At 39.4% G+C, this 20072-nt stretch overlaps 1 protein-coding gene across 1 annotated transcript in view; it reads left to right on the top strand.

The window, feature by feature from the left end:
- Positions 1-6: 6 nt before the first annotated feature.
- Positions 7-20072, top strand: part of MAN2A1 (mannosidase alpha class 2A member 1) — a gene marked incomplete at its 5' end in the record, with an annotated part of 111028 nt that continues 90962 nt past the window's right edge. The window contains 2 exons of the mRNA XM_017728371.1: positions 7-81; positions 11469-11729. Coding sequence (XP_017583860.1) covers positions 7-81; positions 11469-11729 — 336 coding nt within the window. The remainder of the gene's footprint in view (positions 82-11468; positions 11730-20072) is intronic.

Raw genomic sequence — 20072 nt, 5'->3', positions numbered from 1 at the left:
GGTCGCGGAGCGGGGTGCGGGGCGTGCGCGGGCAGGACGGGGAGAGCTGAGAACTCGGGACCTCAGCCGTGTCAACAACAGGTAGGTTTAGGGAAATGCTGACTTGGTGGCTGCTTTCCTTGCCGCTGAACCGTGCTTTGGTGCCGTAACTGGCTGACCCGACTGCTCCGCATGGTTAAACGACGCAGTTCTTCAGTTCTTCGCTTTCCTGTGTTGGCTGCGTGGCAGAGAAGTTTAAAAGCTGTGTGTCGTGGTTGTGTTCTAATAAGAAATGTTTGCCTCTGAGAAGAAATATGTATTTCAGAGAGGACGTGGTTTGCTGTGCAGAACGGCAGAATACTGCTGCCTATCCACAGCTGTGTGTTCTTACAGACACAAAACCCCAGCAAAACCCCACCACGTAGAATACAAAGTTATAACCTGTTTCTGCTTGCACTACTTGGTACTTATTTTAATTTTTTTTTAACAGACTGAATGAAAGTATATTTTAGTATTGGAGTGAGACTTCAAGTGAATAAAAGAACTCTGAAGGCTTAGTTTAAAAGTAACAATTATCTCTCTGTTAGAACCACTCTTGTTTCGTTCAGTGCAAAAGTAATAATTGATATCATTTTTTTAGCGGTAAAGACAGAAGCCTCGACTTAAATGTAGAGAAATAGAGCAGATCTGTTCTGCCTTTATTCTTTCAAGTTACAGTTCAGAGGTCAGCCTTTAGTTTTTGCAGGAAGGAAGAGAACAAGAGGAGGAGGAGAAGAGGAACAAGACAAGGCTGGCTACAGCAGCTGTGTCTGTTAAATGTGTAACTCCAGCAGGACAGTAAAGCCACATGCGGCTTTTGTAAAAGCTGAGTACAAGTGCTGCTTTGGGGATATGGTCAGTATCTTATGTGAGGAAATGAGTTAATGTGTCATTATTCAACCAGCTGAGTTTAATACAGGTGAAGTATGTAACAGGAAATCTCATCCATGGGTGTTGTTTTCTATTTTTAGTGTTAGATTTTGGGTTGAAATAGTTGAGTGAACAAGGATTTATTAGATGTGTTTTGTCTTCCATTGTCAGTGTCTTGCAGTTGAAGTTCCTGTCCTACAGTGTAATCCTGGCTGGATGTGTAACATGGTCTTACCTCTTGTGAGCATGGGTTTGGTACTTAATCTGTTTTCAGGCCTCTTCCTTCTAGGTGGTGTAGTCAGCTAGAGACAAACGTTTCTCCTTTCATCCTCCTCCCTCCCCTTGGTCTTCTAGAACAGTCTGTCGCTATTTACTCTTTTTGCCTTTTACATGTCTAGATTTCTTTGAGGCTTCTGATTCTCACTGGAGAAACTTCTGCCTCTCACTTGTTCTTTCTTTGGGTGAAACAGTTACCTTTTCGTTTCTTAATGCTTTATCTTTTGAGATGAAATTAATATTATTTTGTCATTTCCTTTTGCTATGCCTATGATAGAAATGTTTCACTTTGTTACAGCTGTGAAACCTCTGACACCTAGCAAATGCTTTCAGAGTTTTTTAACATCAGTTTCAAATAAATGCAAAAGATGAAGAGTGGAATAGAAGCCTCCAGAAATATGTGAGAGAAACACTTTAATACTACTATCTCAGCTGACAAAATTTGTTTGTGTTAGTGCAGTGTTGCCAGAGCTCAAAGTACTGTAAATGAAACTAGCCACAGATGTAAAACCTTCAGGCTGTTTTTGTTTGTAAAAAACTATGGCAGCAGACAGTAGATTTAATAATGCATTCTCTTTTTTTGATTACAAAGGCCAGAATTTTTTAGCTTAGAAAAAGGAATTGAGACTTTTTTTTTTCCTTCAGATGTTACTGATTTGATTCACTTCATACCTCTCTGTTTTGGCAACGTGCTTTGCTGTTCCTCTGTGCAGCTCTGGTTAACAGCACACGTCACCTTTCATGTCCCGGAAGTTGCACATTGATTAGTTTGTTCTTTCTGACCTACGTGGCTTACAGTTAGCTCAGAGAAGAGAAGTGGGTACTTTTGGAAGCAGTCCCCTGTTTAGCTTATAAGCATTTGCTCTTTAGGTATTCTGTCTGAACTCGAGATGGGATTTTTCAGGTGGTAGTGCCTGTTGAGCTGCATTCACCTAGAGTGTCATGATACCTAGTGCCAGTAGTAAAATAAGTTATTAGAACTGCTGCTCCATTTTCATTTCTACATTTTTTCCAAAGCAAGATGCCTTCTCTTTGCCTGGTCTCAAGGTAGCTTGCATCAGACTCAGTCTTCTCTTAGGCTTCTCAGTGTAGGCCGGTGTAATGAAGAGCTGCCCTTACAGAACTTTCTCACTAGTTTGAGAGTTCAGGACACCAACTGAAGTGTCCTGCAGAAAAATTTTTGGGCAAGATCTCCCAAGATGGATGAATATCCATAGACAGATATCTTTATGTGCTTTTTAACCAAATATTTAAATGCTGTGGTACAAATATTTATTCACTGTGGTACTAAACAGAACTCATGGTCAGGCTTGGGACACAGCATTGACTTTGTGTCTTTTTTGGTGTTTGTGTTGCAAAAGCTGGCATCAATAGTCAGTTTCACTGTGAGTGTTTGCCACACTTATCCATGCTAGGGTTACATGTTACAACATTGTGCAGAGATGAGCTCAAGGTGCAGGGAGAGCCTTAGGTGAATTTTTAGGTTATTATTGTACCAGTTGTCAGTACAGATCATTGTGTAAGATTCTTCTAGTACAATATAGTGGGGAAAGGGTTGAGTATGTTGGTTTTGTTAGCAATAATACAATATTCTCTCAGAAATCATGTGTGACTGCAGAGTGGAGAAAGGTTCAAAGTGGTGCTTAGTCCTATGACATTGCCTGTGTAGCAAGTGTCATGTATGAGTGATGTGTGGGCTAAATTGATAACTACTGAGTGAAAGCTACATTCAGATCATGTCTGAAAAGACATCCATAAGCAGCTTATCTTGAAAAACTTGTGTTATTGTCTACAGATGAATACCAGGTCCTGATAAACCCATATGAACCTATTCTGGATTGTGGACTCATATAGAAGAATAAAAATAGTTAGCCTAATGGCTTTCTCAACTAACTTTACTATCACTTATAACAGATCCATAAAATCTGTTCATTTACAGAAGGTTGTGGAGTGTTTATTTGGTTTCTAGGGTTTCACCTAAGCATGCATGGCGCATATTAAAAGTCCAATTAAAAAAAAAAAAAAAAAAGTGGAGGGTTTGTTTGTAATTTTATCTTGCATTAGAAATATATGCCCTTTATGTAGTCTTACATTGAAAGATAATTCTTAGTGAATTTTATGGCTAAGCAAGGGGAAATGACATCACATTGAATCATACTCTGTCACTACCTGGCAGGTAATGCTTTGAACTTGAGCTTTTTCCTCTAACCACTTTTTCACATGGCTTGGTTTAGCTTTTATGGGACAATATCTCTGCACTGTGTGAAAGGTTGTTTCTGAAAATACAGTTGTGGAAGTCAAGCCTGCTCTGATTCTGTGGATAAATGGACCAGCTCCAAGAGATACTTTATTTTGGTTTTGTTATTTTCTTTAAACTTTATTAAAAGGCAAAGCAGAAACAAACAGCAACGTCCATGCTTACCATTTTACTTTTCCTAAACAACTGTTATTTGAATAAGATCTCTCTGTGTTTTCTTCCCCACCTCCCTCTTTGACCACCATTATTTGAAGCATACTCTCATCTCATGTCTGTTAACTGCTTTTATGAACTCACTGATTGCATTGAATCAAAGGGAGGTGATCAAGTACAGTTCCTCTATAAGTAGCTGACTTGATTTTTTTTGGTTTCTTTTTTGGTTCCTGTGTCCTTCAGCAAATCATTAAGTGTCCTGGCAGTTAGTACTGCAGAAGCTTGTTGTTGTATTCATGCTTACACAATGCATCAGATGCTCCAGGATAAATATCACAAGTGGTGATTGTTCCTGTATGGAGTGTTATTTCATCTGAGTTTGCCAATTTGACAGTAGTTCCACCTGGCCAAAATAGGAATCACAGTTGGGTGGAGCAGTAGTGGCAGGAAATTAGGACCAAGTACATGGCAGAAACACCAGAGTTCTCTGATCTGTGTGTTGAACAAAGGCACCCTATGAACTTTATTCTGGGGTTCTGCAGAGGTATCACTTCCCCTACTGTAAGGAAGCTCTGCCTTCAGTCAGCCCTGAGTCTCCACTGGGCTCATGCTTGATAGGTACCATGCTCCACAGATACACTATAAATAGCTTTTCCAGCTGAAGCTTTGCTATATACATTGCCACAGTGAAGTAGCTGAAATCAATGGCTCACATGGAATATAAAAACACGTTTTGATGCTCCATGTTCTTAGTAACTGGTGTGTTTTCATGAGCTCATTTGGGAGCTTTATGACCTTTATTATATAACAAGGAACCGGACTTAGCTTTGTAGAAGTATTGGAAGCAGCATAGTCAGGTATTTATGAAATCTTTGTTTGTCACTCTAAAATGTGAATAGTGATAGTTAAGGTTGTGCATCATTTCAAAGTACTCTTTTTTTGACCTCTGAGCACTGAAAAACTGGGCGCAGTGACTTTTACTAGCATTCTTAGGAGTTTTACATCAGAGGAGATCAAGTGTTGAGTGAAGAAATCCACAGAAGGAATCAATTTTTCTGGATTTGAAACATGTTGACTTATTTAAAAACAAACAAACAAATTCCTATTAACAACACTTAGTAAGTTCACAGTCTAAAAGCCTTTGAATATCATGGAAATGATCTTGAGTGCAAATAATGAAAATTTAGGATTATTTCTGCTGAGCTTCTAGTACTTTGCAAAGCAGGAGCAGCTGTCTTTGTGAACATAATTACAGGTCAGTACCAATTCTTTATTTTCCTAGTGTTCACAGAGCGTATTTGTTTTTGTTGCTTGCACATTTTGTGTAAAGTTCTGTCTAAGCAGCAGTCAAGCAGAAGCTATTAGCCTCCTTCAATTACAGTCTTTAAATCTGGTGCGAAATGTTGAGCAAAATGTATTTTACAGAATATATATTCTACAAAACAGTAACTCTAATTGAGCACATCCTTCTGCTACCAAGAGTCATTGCCTAACTTAACTGTATCAACTAAACGAAGAGAGGTTTTCTAGTTCTTACTTGAGCTTTTCTTTGTCTGATACATTATTTTAAGTTTTGACTTGTTTGAATGAAAATAACCATTATTAAAGTTCTTACTCTTAGTGGCAGATAAGCCATGCTTCACTTTTGTACTGCTAGACATTTAAATAAAGATTCAGCATAGGGTAGGGAGGAGGATCAAAAAGGAGATGAACACAAAATGGATCAGTCACAGTAGCAGTGGACATTTTTTAGTTTAATTGACTTAGAAATCTGGAAATATTCAGTTTATTCTCCTTGCCTTCAGGTCAGTGATGGTGGTGTCAAAACTAGTCCCTGACAGCATGCCTTTTATTTGTCTCTCTAAATGGCATGAAACATAAGTCTACTGTAATAGTACATTAAACATTCTTGTTATTGCTGCCTCTGGTGATAAAACAAAATGTGGAAGTCCATCAGCTTCTTAAAATCTATTTGTTGTTGCATCTTTGGATTAGAACTTTGTGATTCTTTTAAGAGAACAGACTTTTGTAGTTATTTAATTCAGAAGAATTCCAGTGTCTCTGTAAAGTGAGCTTTTTTAGAATAGTATTTTAAAGGTAGGAAATTACTAACAAGGTTACTTATGTTATTTTCATTGTCACAAATATGCATAAGCCCTCTGTATGGATCAGTAAAGCCTTTAAACCTTGATTTGTCCTTTTAACTGAAACATTGTATGCTTGTTTTTTGTTCTGTATCCTCCCTTGCAAAGAGAATGCATGCTGAAACAGTGTGATCAAATATTAAGCTTTGATGGTACACTGGGTTGCATTTTTGACTTGTAACTGCTTTTTTTTTTCTGTGCAGGAGGTGACCATTTAATTGTGTATTTGGTATGTTCTCTTCACTGCTCTGATAGAGACCAGAGAATGCATCCTGGTCTTACCATCTTGATAAGCTGGCATCTCATCAGAGTTTATATCAAGATTTTGAAAAAGATAGCATGTGATTTCTAGAGATGTACCTGGATATAGTCACTGGCAAGACCAGTGCAGAAAACTGTTATGATGACTGCTGTTCAGTGCAGCCAGAAAATGAGACTTCGAGTCCAGTTTCCTCACTGCTTACTGTAGTGAATGTGGATAGGCAGTGACCTTGAATTCCACATCCTTCGGAGAGCTACGTCCATTGTGGTGTTCCGCTTTCTTCACCGCAGATCTTTGGTACACCAGAGCCTCTAACGCAGGACACTGACAGCTCCTTTGTGGTCTCCTGTTGTTTCATGTGGGTGAGAAAGGGAATGGGCTCTGGCTTGTTTCAAACCAAGCACTCGGTGGTTGCTGGCTGAGTCTGGATGCAAGTAACCAAATTCCAGCTGACATAACATCAGAAGTCTCTAATCTGGATTTTCCTCTGCCTGTCTGTTCCTATGAGATATCCTCATCTGTGGGCCTGTCATACTCTCTCTTCAGTTATTTGAGCTAGCTGTCTTTTTCCTGATGAAGTGATCACTAGTGGCCTGTTGAAAGCCACTGCATTTAGAGAAGGAGTGTGTGTTCACTCAGGAAATGAAAGTTCCAACTAGCATATTTTCCACAATGTACAGTGTTTAGATAGGAGAAACTGAACACTCTCTACTTCCTCAGAATAAAACACGTTGCTCTCCCACTGTGTTGCTGGGCTTCCCTCCTTGTGTTGGGTGTCACTGTGCTCCTTTCTGGAGAGTCCTTGCTCCAGATCAGGCTGGTGTCAGAAGCGAACAGAGAAGGACAAACAGAGGGCAGTGGGAAAGCAGACTGCTCTGGAGTATTTGGGGCATGAAAACTGCTGAAGGGTTCAGAGTGACTGAAGCATAAGGAGCTGTTTATGTAGCTGATTCATGTGGTGATAGTGGCAGGTTTCTCAGGGCATCTAACAGGTGTGGACACTTGTTCCAAGTGGGAGGAAGGTGTGCGGGTCTGTGTTGCCTTCACATGAGAAAATTTTGTTGGTTAAGGCCAACCCTGTGTAAGCACAGGAGTGGTGAACAGGTGTGCTGCTCATGTGATGCCATTCTACCAGTGCAGCTGTAGCTACTTTCAGTGGATTTGTTGGCACTTTGTGCTTCTTGTAGAAGTGCTTCCTTTGCTGTGAAGTAACAGGAGGATTGACTTTCTTGCTTTTTAGTAAGATCTTTATTTACATACTTGTGAATATATAAAGACAGAGAGAAATGAAAAAAGAAATCTGACACCAAAGTTGTTGCAAACTTTTTAACTGGTTGCATAGACTACTTCTAGTTTCTCTATGTTAAAACAAGTATGTAGATTAACAGAGCATCCTTGAATGCTATTCTCTTGTACTAAGATATACTTAGTGTATCTCCATTTTTCTGTGCAGTTAGACATTTCTCAAAGTCTTGGATGAAGGTTGCTTATTTTCTAAGAAGACTTGATGCTGTGAAGTCAGAGATAGTTCTGCTCACATGTTCAGCTAGTAAAGTTTTGTCGTTCAAGATCTACAAAGCCATGCAGAATGCAGCATTTCACATAGAATTGGGTACGGTTAAGTTGGTATATCTCTGCTCAGATTAAAAAAAGTTAAAAAAATCTCCCTGCTCACCCTTAAATGCGTGGAAAAATTGAAAACTTAATTTAAAAGAAATACTGTTGGAGTATGGTTTTAGTAATGGAGAGGATCCCTGTGTTTTATCTTTTAATTAGACCTCTTTAGTGTCCCCTGTAACATGCTTCTAATCTGTTTTTCTGGTCTGTGGCTTGCAATTAATAAGATAAAACAGCTTGAGAGTAACTTCAGTTTGGTACTGTTTGGCCTTGACATTTGAAGTAAGTCAGTTGCCTTCCTTTAAAAATTTTGAAACTGAATTTATTTTCATGTGTTAAATTAATTGTTTTGAAGAGCTGCAGTGTTTTCCATATTCAGCTCATGTTTTAAAATCATTTTACTGTTGAACAGGCAGTATCTATTTAATAAGAAGAAAAGGTGAATGTGCAATGAAAATATACCTAGCTTTTGCATAATTTGTATCCATGTGAAATTTTTGTCTTGAGAATGGATTCCTGACATGAATTATTTTCATACTGAATGAAAACTGGGATCCATTTCTAGTCTGAGACACCGTTGTTTATCTTAAGTTTCATGGATTAGACATTTCACAACAAAAAGAGAAAATATTTTGATGATCTCAAAAATTTGATTTCCTGCAGTTTTAACTTGGTTATTGATTACATGTTGTTAACATATTCATGTTTTGCATTCAAGTTGATTTAGCACATTGCATGTGTAAATGCTTTAGAAGCATGATGTATCTCACAGTCTCTACAAAAGAAAGGATTTTCTGTATTAATGTCCTCTGTTAGGTTCCACAATGGGAGGTCTTTGTAAGGATTTCTTTCTCCAAATGACAGAAGAATTACCTTCAAAGTTAAAGTAACATACTTTTACAGACTTCTGAAAACCAGTGTCCTAGGTAGGCTGGAACCTTGCAGCTTAAAAATTATTGCTGGTTGTACGTAGCAGCATATGAAGTCATTGGTGTTTAAAGGTCGTCTAGTAACAAATTGCAATTTGTATGCAAGGAACTTGGTTTACAAAGAAAAATTCTTTGTCACATAGTAAATGGTAAACTGGTAGAACTTGTTACAGATTTTTCAAGGTTTAAAGTATAATAAGTTAAATGAAAGGTATGTCCTAAAGATATGAAATATGACATGACCTCCAAATTTGGAGGAAGTTTATATCTGTCTTCTAGAAACTGGCAGTATATGCCAGTGGAAGGATCAATCTAAACACTTATTTTATGAGGGTTTTTTTTGTTTGTTTGTTTGTTTGTTTTCCACTGTGTGTGTTATTGTCCTGGAGAGCATATAATTAGCTAGACGATATAAACCAGGTCGGTGGTGCATTCTGTGACCAGGCAGTTGGCAGGCTATTGCTAAGCAATATAAAACTGTTTTTGGTAAGAAGACGTAAAATACTTCTACAACATACATGAATGAGAATATAAATTTTAAACAGTTGTCTGGTTTTATAGTTGTAGAAACAGTGTCCATAGTGGTGGGATAGGTGTGAACAGTGCTTTAACTGCTTGCACACGTGGTAACTTTGAAGTGTAGTCAGGCAGGGAGTGCAGTGAGGCAGGGAATGATTTATATGGATGGCAGTTGTATTGTAACTTCCTAGGAATCTGAAGATCAGAGCTTCTGTTGAGCAGCCTGTAAAGCCTCTATCAAGTATTGTTTTATATATGTTATTTTTAGATTGAGTAGCACAATAGGCTATGAGACGCTGTGTAGAGAAACCTTTCCTACTTTCGAAGCATCACAGATATTGCAAGGGAAAACACTAATTTTGTATAGAAATGTACACACAGTATCTTTAATGTAGCATTTTAAAGATTTTAGTCTGTCTGTTTCTTTTGTGCCACCAGGGGGCATGGGACTACAGTCTGTTTATTTTTTTTTTCTTTCCAGTATCCCATCATCTGCATATTGATTTCTTCTTGTTTTCAGTTCCTCAATTTTAAAAGTTTCTAGCATTTATCATTAAACTGTTGGGATTCTAGGATGTTGGTCCTACATCTCAATTAGCTTAATCTGGTTCTGTTGTCAAAATATGTATTTGTCCTTTTGGGAAGCAGCAATAGCTGTCTGCCTGTGTTGCATTTTAGAACCTGTTACTGTTTTCAGGATGTATCAATTAAGAAACGGAAACAAACAACAAGCAGTGGATCAGCACTTCGCTCAGCCCATAAAATGTGGAGACAAACCAATAGATTTAAAGAAGTACTAAAACATATTGTCTGCAAAATTACAAAGAACTTTCATAAAGGTAGACTTATAGTAATGACAGTTTAGAATCCAAAAAACTGATAGGTAGCTCTTGGTAAGGGTTTGGTTTCTGTTTGGTTTGGGTATTTTTTTATTCCTGCAGGCTTCTCAAAGTCAAGAGAATTTAAAAATTGTACACATCAATTTAGAAAGGAGACCTAATCCTTTGCAAACTACAGTTGCTGAAAAGGAAAATGCAAATATTTCAAATGTATTACTGTCAAAAGGGAAAAAAGTGTCATGTATAGATGTTGTTTCTAATATTATACTGTAGTCCGAAGAAAATAAGGCAGTGGTGCTAGGAAAAAGTCATTAAAACCATAAGTCACAGAGTAGCTGTCTCCTGATTCAATGGTATTTGTGTTGAATGTAATAGTAAAATGCAGATGCCTGAAACTGCAGCAGGTTTGGCTATTATGACAGCTGCTTGCAAAAATATCTAATCATACATTGTATATTTTGGAATCTGAACTCAACTTTAATAATAGGAAGTGACTGGTTTTTTTGTTCTCTTGTCACTTCTTGTTACATTGAAGTCATTTTGAGGAAACAAAGAAATTACTGTTATGAGGAAGTATCCCTAAGATCACGTTAAATAATCTGGCCTTTTGTGAGTTTGTAAAAGCCAGCACATTCATGCCTGATAAAAACCATACCTCAAATGATTTGGAAGGAGTGGCTAGTACATGAGAGGGCAGTAGCATTTTGAGGTGCCCTTTGAGGAGGGCTGGGGTCCCTCCTTCATTCCAACAATACAGTGATTAGATGCTATGAAATTGCTTTGTGGGATCTGTCTCTTCCTTCCCAGTTGCTCTGGGAGATGAGTCTACTTTTTTCAATTCACATTGATGTTCTGCAGCCTTCCTCTTGTGGAGCTCTCTAGAATGTCTGCAAATCCTGTTGTTTGGCAGTTGGAGATGACCTTCTGACTGAAAATGCCATTAGCTTGATCTCTCTTTTTCAGGATTTTCTTGATGGTTGTAATGGTGCAATTGTATAGATTATTCCTACGATCAGGCTGTTAAGGATGTTTTACCCCCGTACAGTGCTTTTGTTAATTTGTCTCCGACTTCCACTGAAAATCAGAAAAAGTGGTATTTATTGAGCTATTTTAAATGTATGGGAAAAACCTGAAATGTTTACAATATCCTCTTAATCCCATCACGATGTGACTGACTTGTAAAAAATCGCTTTGATGTTCTGATAAATGAGAAGATCAGATTTTTGCAAATCTATGGAAGATGTGAAAAAAGTTGAATTAGAGATAATTGCTGCTTGATACTGTGTGACTTTAAAGCGTATCTTCCTATCATTGATTAAATCTTGTGCTGTGAATTCAAGTTCATAGAGGAAAAATGTCTCTTGCTATTTTCTCTTGTACTGGAAAGAGGAAGTTCTGTGTGTTGGGTCAATACCTTATTAGTTTGTCTTTATGTAAAATATGAAATAAAGATATATTTGAATTTTCTGTGTGATCACATACTATTGTGAAACTGATTTTTTTGTTGTTGTTGGGCTTTTCCGGTCTATCAAGAATTTTTCTGAGAAGTAATTGCACCTTACTTTTTTTTTTCCTCTCCCCTAGGGCCAGCTTTCAATATTGCAAGAAAAAATAGATCATCTAGAACGCCTGTTGGCAGAAAATAATGAGATTATTTCAAACATACGCGATTCTGTGATCAATCTGAGTGAATCAGTAAAGGATGGTCAAAAAAATCCAGAAGCTATAAACTTCAGTCAAGGGTCTGTTTCTGAGCTGTTCCCTTCTGCTTCAGTTTTGTTCACAGTTGATTCTGAGGATTGTTTGTTTGCTTCAAAAAGTGGAAGTCACAGTTCAGATGTACAGGTAAGCCGTATGTTTTTCTCTCTTATTGTGCTGGAGTCCTAGCTGTCACTTTGTATTTAATTCTGAAAATGTCAAGTTGCTGCTAAAAGCTTGGTACTAAGACATAATAGAATTGTTGAAGTGATTGCTGTGTTTAATAGATGTTGTGAAAGTGTTCCTTTATACCTTTTTTAAAATTCTCTGGAAATTGAATAATGATTATGAAGAGCCAACATTTGGCTTAAAGAAACAAAAGCTTAGAAGTTTTTTCAAAAATCCGAACAAAATATAGTGATTATTGTCCCATCGGTTCTTTGGAAATAATTTGTTTGAGAGTCTCTTTGAGTTTCCCCAAACTGTTCTAAAACTGATGAAAAATAAACTGCGAATAGTGGATAGTCTTGGTTTAAATATATTTTACTTTTAGGGACATATGTGTTGATGAGGTTTGATGGGGAGGTAAAGAATGTTCAAGAATTAGTAATTTAAAAAATATCTTGGGTCCTGTGTTCCCTTTTGAATGTCATTTCTGTATTTCAGCATTCCTGTGCCTCCAGTTCGTATAGGCGCTTTGATCAGAAAGGAGGAACATATACCATGTTGACTGGTTGGCATGAACTGGGGAGGTTGAAGTTTTGAAGTTTTTAAAGTCAAACACTTCAAGTTGAATTTATTTTGCTTTCTGGTGATGCTTGTGAGTTCATGGACTCTTATATATTCAGTTTTAATGGAGTGATTCAGGAGCACTGAGAATACTCTGTGAAGTTTGTGATCTGTACTGTTTTTGTGAGTCTTGTGGGAGTACTATAAATATTCATAGTACTCTAAAGCAAAGATTAAATTTTGCAGTCCAGCTTTCTCGTTTTAGAATTTAAAGTATTTCTATTGCAGGAGAAAGACAGCGGACTTCAGAAGAATAAGTACACATATTAGAACAATTGCAACCTCTGATGTATCGTGCTTAATGCCTTTAAACTCTTCAGGGATAGGCACCACCTCAATGTCTTTTATAGAGAAAGGAGACTTTTTAAAGGCAATATCTGAACATCTCTTCATGTTTCTCATATGCCTTAAGACTTCTGGGCAGGGAAGTGAAACATCTGGACCTGTGGTTACAGGCTTTCAAGTTAGTGGATTATTAACAAGTTATTTGTTGTACAATCTGTTACCATGTTAGGTGATGCGCATTTTTATGTGCATTAAAAATAAGTTCCAGTAAATTAATTTTGAGATAAAATATGTTGTCTTAAATTCTTGGGCATGTTAACCTGTTACGAATGGAAGGTAAAATATACTTTCTAAAACTGCTCTTTGTTTTTTTTTCACACTTGCAGAATGTCAGAACATACATCTCCTATCACCCAATGCACCTACTACCTACCTAATGGGAGGCTGTTGTAACTAAATTGGTTTTGGATAATTCTCTTTACTTTTAAGTACATTTGCATGTTCATAAGAAGCAAGCATACTGTTCCCCTACTCACATTTTCCTTTCTTCCTTGCACAGGGAGGGAGGGCTTTAATGTTTTCTGTGCCATTTCGTTAGTACCGTCTGTTTAGCAGGGTATTCACCATCATCATTAAGTCACTTTAATATTGCTTCTGTATACAGTTAGTTTCCAATCCTGTGAGTCTGAGCTGCATTTCAGTTATGGAATCTAAGACCTTGACTTCAGCAGAATTCCTCTAGCACCACATTACGAGCTGATCTAAATCACTGTATTTCAGTACAGTTTTACTATTTAATACTTTACACACCCTGATGTATTCTGCGTGCTCAGTTAATTTATTTGAGACGTTTTCAATCATAATTTTGAGCAGTTTTTGAAAGAAATAAACATGTTAATTGCTGCTGTTTGTAAACATTAAGTTAAACCCACAGATTTTTACATTACTTTTCCCATGTTTGTCCTTGGGTGGCTGAGAGCCTACAAAGTAGTAAGAGCTAATATAGGTGAGATTAAGTATTTGAATAAAAAATAACTTTACAGAGTGAAGGTAAAAGAGTCTTCACTGAATAAATCATGGAAATTTATTATAGTCTCCCATAATGGAGAAACCATTGTAAAAATGCATTCAAATATAGATTTAAAAACTTTGTGATGGTTCAGTGAGAAATATTGCTGGATTTGGTACTCAAAGACATGTGTTTACATAAAACAGAAAAAGCAAGTTGCTAACAATATGAGACCAAAAGATTCTCAGATGGGACAGCTAAAGAATATTTTTTCATGGACTAATTATAAATCAAGAAATTGTTGATGTTGAACAGTGTTCTAGTAGGTAGAAAACTGTAATAGAGCCGGACACAGAAAATAAGGCTGACTTGAGAATGCTATAATTTAAGTCAAGTAAAAGACTAATGTGTACTTTTTTCCAAAAGATAAATAATAGACAGGTAATAAACCCACAAAAATGAAGACAACTGGATTAAATATGGATATGACCTGATACTTTTTCAGTTTAGGATTTCAGGAAGTATCTGGCATTTGTGCTCAGAGAAGATGGAATTCTCAATAGCCATCATGCTGAGCTGGAAGGTCTTTTAAATAATACACTGAGGTGTCTCCTGTCTTGTCCATTTCAACTACTGAAGCATCTAAGATTAGGCTTAGTAATGTTACTCTTTTTGAAAATGAGACATGAATCACTCTTTAAAAAGATGGCTTGAAGAGGCACAATCTATGCTTTTATTTCTACTGAGCAGTAGTTTAGTATTTGCTGTTAGGATGTTATGATGTTTTCATGAGATTTACATAATTTCAGCAGTTTGACTCCTTCAGTATAGAGGAAGAATAAAACCATGTAGAAAAAACACAGCTGATAACCTTTCTGATGTTTTAATGAAAAGCTTGTAGCAACATGGCTGTCTTCTGAAGCAGCCATAATGAAGAGAGGCAGCATCCTTTTTGAATTTCTATCTGTCTACTGTTTTTACAGAGTCCTTTCTTATCGTATCAGTATGTTATACTCAGACGTGAAACTGAAATACATCCATGAAATACTTTTCTTTAACTTCTTTTTGTTTTTGCTAACTAGGGGCTTGGAACTTATTAATCACTTTCAGTCGTGTAACTTGTTTGAGTGATGATGCAATTTGTAATTAATCCTTTACACAATTCCTGTTGAGGATGGTGTTGTATGAAAGATAAAAAAGATTTAACTTCTGTTTTTTGGATGTCTTTTCATAAGTGTAAGGTTTTCAGCCTGGTCTGGCTTTTTTTTATCACAGGGGAAGGTTTTGGGTTTTTTTTTCTTTGGCTTTTTTTTAACTGCTTCTGATTAATGTTTGAATCACAAAATGGCTGAATGGTTGAGGTTGGCAGGGACCTCTGGATGTCATCTGGTCCAGCCACCTGCTCAAGCAGGGCCACCAAGAGTCAGGTGTCCAGGATCATGTCCAGGTGACTTTTCAGTATCTCCAAGGGTGGTGATTGCACTGCCTCCCTGGGCAACCTGTGCCAGTGCTCAGTCACCCTCACAGGGAAAAAGCTTTTCATGATATTCAGGAGGAACCTTCAGTGTGTACCCATTGCCTCTGATCCTGTCTCTGGGCAACACTGGAAAGAGAGTGGCTCGACCATCTCTGCACTCTCTCTGCCTTTATTTTCCTGGGTGCTCCTTCTTGCCGTTCTTGAAGATAGGAGTGACGTTGCTTTCCTCCAGTCTTTGGGCACTTCTCCTAATCACCATGATCATTCAAAGGTTCTTAAAGGGTGACCTTACAGTGACAACAGCCAGAACTCGTGGGTGCGTCCCATCAGGTCCCATGGACTTGGATATGTCCAATTAGTTCAAGTAGTCCCTGAGCTGGCCCTGTTTCAAGAAGGACATCTTCCTCAGTCCAGTTCTCTCCCCTCCTTTATGAGACCTGGGATCCCTGAAGGCTGATCTTGCTCGTAAGGACTGGGTGTTCAGTAAGGACGGTGTTCAGTACCTCAGCCTTTCCCATGTCCTGTGTCACCAGGTCCTCTCTCTCATTCAGCAGTAGATCCTGGCCTTCCTTTTGTCACTTGTCTGCTTAAAGAAGCCCTTCTCGATGCCTTTGACATTCCTGGCTGGATTCAATCCCACCATTTGTCCTTTAGCTTTCCTAACTTTATCACTGGGTGCTCGGACAGTGTTTCTGTATTCCTCCCTGTATTAGATTTGCTTGACCAGGATTTTCTGGGGGTGGGGGCTATACCTCCTCTTCGAGACACTGCTGGAAGTTTCCCCCATGTCTGACAGCCAGTGCCAGGTGGCTCCGAGATGGATCCACCTCTGGCCAAAGCTGGGGCAATCACATGGTAGTAACACCACTGGGATAACAGATTTAAGACAAGGGAAAACAAAGACACTGTATAGAAGTAATTGTGGCCAGAAAAGAGATGAGTGAAAATATGTGAGAGGAACAGCTCTGCAGACACCCGGGTCAGTGGAGAAGGAGGAGCAGGAGGTGCTCCAGGTGCCAGAGCTGAGATTCCCTTGCAGCCCGTGGTGCAGCCCATGGTGAAGCCCCTGTGTCCCCACAGCCCATGGAGATCCATGGGGTTGCAGAGATCCACCTGTAGCGCATGCAAGATCCCAGCTGGAGCAGGAGGATGCCCAAAAAAGGCTGTGATGCCATGGGAAGCCCATGCTGGAACAGGCTCCTGGCAGGACCTGAGGCCCTGTGGAGAGAGGAACCCACACTGGAGCAGATTTCCTGGAAGGACTTGTGACTCTGTGGGGAACCCAAGCTGGGGCAGGCTCTTCCTGAAGCACTGCCTGTGGAAAGGCACCCTTGTTAGAGCAGTTCATGGGAAGGACTTACGTTGGAGCAGTCAATGGGGAACTGTCTCCCATGGGAGGAGTTCCACACTGCAGCAGGGGAAGGACTCCTCCCTGCCAAGGAAGTGGACAGAGAAAAAACATGTGATGAACTGACCATAACCCTTCTTCCCCATCTCCTTGCACCACTGAAGCAAGAAGGTAGAGAACTGAGAATAAAGTTAATCCTGGGAAGCAGGGAAGGGTGGGGGAAAGGTGTTTTTAAGATTTGTTTTACTTCTCATTATTGTACTCTGGTTTTGATTAGTAATAAATTCAGCTAATTTCCCTAAGTCAAGTCTGGTTTGACCATGATGGTAATCAGTAAGCGATTTCTCCTTCCCCTAATCATGACTTGTGAGCCTTTAATTATATTTTCTCTCCCCTGCCCACTTTTAGAGGAGACTGACAGAGTGGCATTGGTGAGTACCTCATACCCAGCTAGGGTCAATCCACCCCACTCTTCCATTTCCTGTCTCTGCCTTCATCCTCTGTAGGCTTCTTTTTTGTGTCTGAATTTTGCCAGGAGCTCCTTGTTCATCTGTGTAGGCCTCCTGGCATTTCTGCCTGAATTCCTACTTGTTGGGATGGACTTCCTCCACTTGGAGGAGGTGATCCTTATTACCAGAGGAGGTATTAACCAGTTTTCTTGGGCCCCTATTCCATCCCAGGGCCTTATGCTGTGGGATCTTGACAGCAAAGCATCCAGAGCCTGTGCTTCTGAAGTCCAGGGTTGTGGTTTTGTATTTTGTCCCCCTCCCTCTTCTCAGGGTCCTGAACTCTACAGTCTTATGGTCACTGCAGCCAATTCTGCCATTGAGCTTCACAGCCCTGATGAGATGAGGGCACTCATGACAAGCAAGAGGTCCAGCAGAGCACCTCTCCTCACTGCCTTCTTGGTCCCTTGGATTAGGAATATGCCACTGCCATGCTCCGGGAACCTTCTGGATGACTTATGCCTGGCTGTATTGTCCCTTGTGCACAACAGAGGGTCATTGAAGCTCCCCATGAGGACCAGGCCCTGCAAATGTCTGTGGAGAGCCTCCTCTACTTGTTATCCCTGATCAGAGAACCTGTTTGCAGACATCCACTACACTGTCACCCATACTGGCCTGCTTCTTAGTCCTTGTCCATAAGTTCTCTGTTGGCTTCTCATCCATAGAATCCAGGAAAATCAAGTGCAATCATTAATATGGCAGTGCTGTGTTCATCACTAAACCATGTCCCTAAGCTCCATATCCACATGCTTTTCTGTACACTTCCACACTTCCAGGGGTGGTGATTCCACCCTTTCTGTGGGCAGCCTGTGCCAGTGCTCGACCACTCCTTCCATGATGAATTTTTTCCTAATATCCAATCTAAACATCCTATGTCACAGCTTGAGGCTGTTTCCTCTTGTCCTGCTGCTGTTACCTGGGAACAGAACCAGACCCAGACCTGGCTGCACCCTCCTGTCAAGGAGCTGTAGAGAGCAATAAGGTCCCCCCAGAGCCTCCTTTTCTCCAGGCTAAACACCCCCAGTTTCCTCAGGTGTTCCTCATCATACCTGTGCTCCAGACCCTTTCCCAAATCCTCTCCCTTCTCCAGACACACTCCAGCACCTCAATGTCCTTCTTGCAGTGAGGGGCCCAAAACTGGATGCAGGATTTGAGGTGCCTCACCAGTGCTCAGTACAGAGGGACAATCACTTCCCTGGTTCTGCTGGCCACATTGTCTCTGATACAGGCCAGGAAGCTGTCAGAGAGGCACCCCAACATGCTATTTTACCAGGAAGGATTTTGGGGATTTCTTTGTGATTGTGCCTTGTAGGTTCTTCCTTGCTTATCAAAAAATGTTGGAGGTGACCCAATTTTATTGATTTATTATATTACATATTTTTTAAACCCTTCCATGTCACATCATTCCTGCCCACTACTCCCTCACAGGGCTGCTGCTGACTCTCTCTGTCCCCTTTTATTCTCAGCCACAAGCTGTCCTTAACAGGTCAGCCATCTCCCTGGCAAAGGTACCTCTGATGCCCTTAGCTGGATCTCATCTCTCCCAAGCAGACAGAGATATGAAAACAGGGTCAGAGAACTCCAAACACCAATTCCGAAGCTATTTATTGATCTATACTACCAGTGTCCTCCTCTCACACTCTTACCCCCCTCACTGGTGGATAGAAGAGGACACCACCTGTGACCTCAATTACCTGCAGAATTCTGCAGTCAGTTTTGGTGCAGTCTGGGTTGCCTCTGAGAGTTTTCACTGATACCCACATGGAAGGACAACAAGGGATAGTAGCCATTAAGTTGGACAAGCTTCAACAGTTCCTCTACGATATGCATGATTCAGGCCTTTGCAAGGCAGCAAATGTCTCTAGAAGATGGGTCATGTCATCGAAGCAGTTATATCAGACAACTGTTGATAAGGATTCCAAGACCTATTTCCTGAATTGCAGTTTCTGTCTCTTGAGCTCGTAGTCATATCAGCGTGGTTTGAAATAGCTGTGAAGTTGTAGAGGTCAGGGAAAAAAATTATGAATGTTATGTTTAGTACTGTAAAAATTAGTATCCTTCAGACTGCAGAAAGTTGCTCGTTAAATGCTGACTCCATCCATAAGAAAAACTCACAGGAATGTGTGGAATTCCATGAATTACTACTTTTTAATCAAATAATGTTTTCATGGTTGAAATGTCCAAAGAGTTTATCAGTATTAAGGCCATTCATTGTTCACTGGCAAATTGACAAAGTATGAATTACATTTTCCTCAGAACATTGCATTGCAGAGAAAAAATACAGTTCTTCAAACTCAGATTTTAGAAAATACCGTATTTAGAAAATATGCAATAATAAAAGACTATCTGTATTATCTATTATATAATATATATTATTTATTCTTTATCTAATATATAAATTAGCCCAATAGCATATTTAGAAAATATGCTATTAGGCTAACAAACTTAAGCAAAACCCTTATTTGGGCCCTTCAAGCTGACAGTACAGAATGCACAGATCTTCAAGTATTGCACCTTTGTTTTCCACTAATTAATATTGTGCAAAGATTGAAGCAATCCTAGGGGAGCAGTGATGTGACAGGATCATCTCATACAGGCCATAGATGTTTGGTGTACATGGAATCTCTCACATGTTGTAGTTATCCAGTGCACATTGCAGGCCCAGCTGAGGCTCTGCTGGATGTAGGATTACTGGGTTTTATTCCCTTCTTACCTTACTTAGTTCCCTTTATATCTTAAGCTAAAGGCCTGTGGTGGATTGACCTTTTCTGGCTTTCAGATTCCAACCCCTCCAAGGTTAACCCACTCCTCTTCCTTTAGGCACCCAAATCTGGGTCTTGAGGATTAAGAGATGGGGAGTGGCAATGGCCAAAACTTGGACTGAACATTTCCAGAGTGAAGTAACTGTGGGGATTCTTTTGTTGTTCTTATGAGGTGAAAGGACAAGGAGTGGAGATCTACCTTGTATGTGGGTGTGTGTAAAAATATCCACTTTCTCAGTGTCTTAGTGTGGGAAAAGTTTTTTGTAAATGTAAGTGAAGTTTGTGAAGACTATGTGATGAATATGTATTTTATT

This window comes from Corvus brachyrhynchos, unplaced genomic scaffold (genome assembly GCF_000691975.1).
Source record: "Corvus brachyrhynchos isolate BGI_N302 unplaced genomic scaffold, ASM69197v1 scaffold433, whole genome shotgun sequence".
In the NCBI taxonomy this organism is placed as follows: Eukaryota; Metazoa; Chordata; class Aves; order Passeriformes; family Corvidae; genus Corvus; species Corvus brachyrhynchos.
This window is presented reverse-complemented; position numbering and strand designations above follow the sequence as displayed.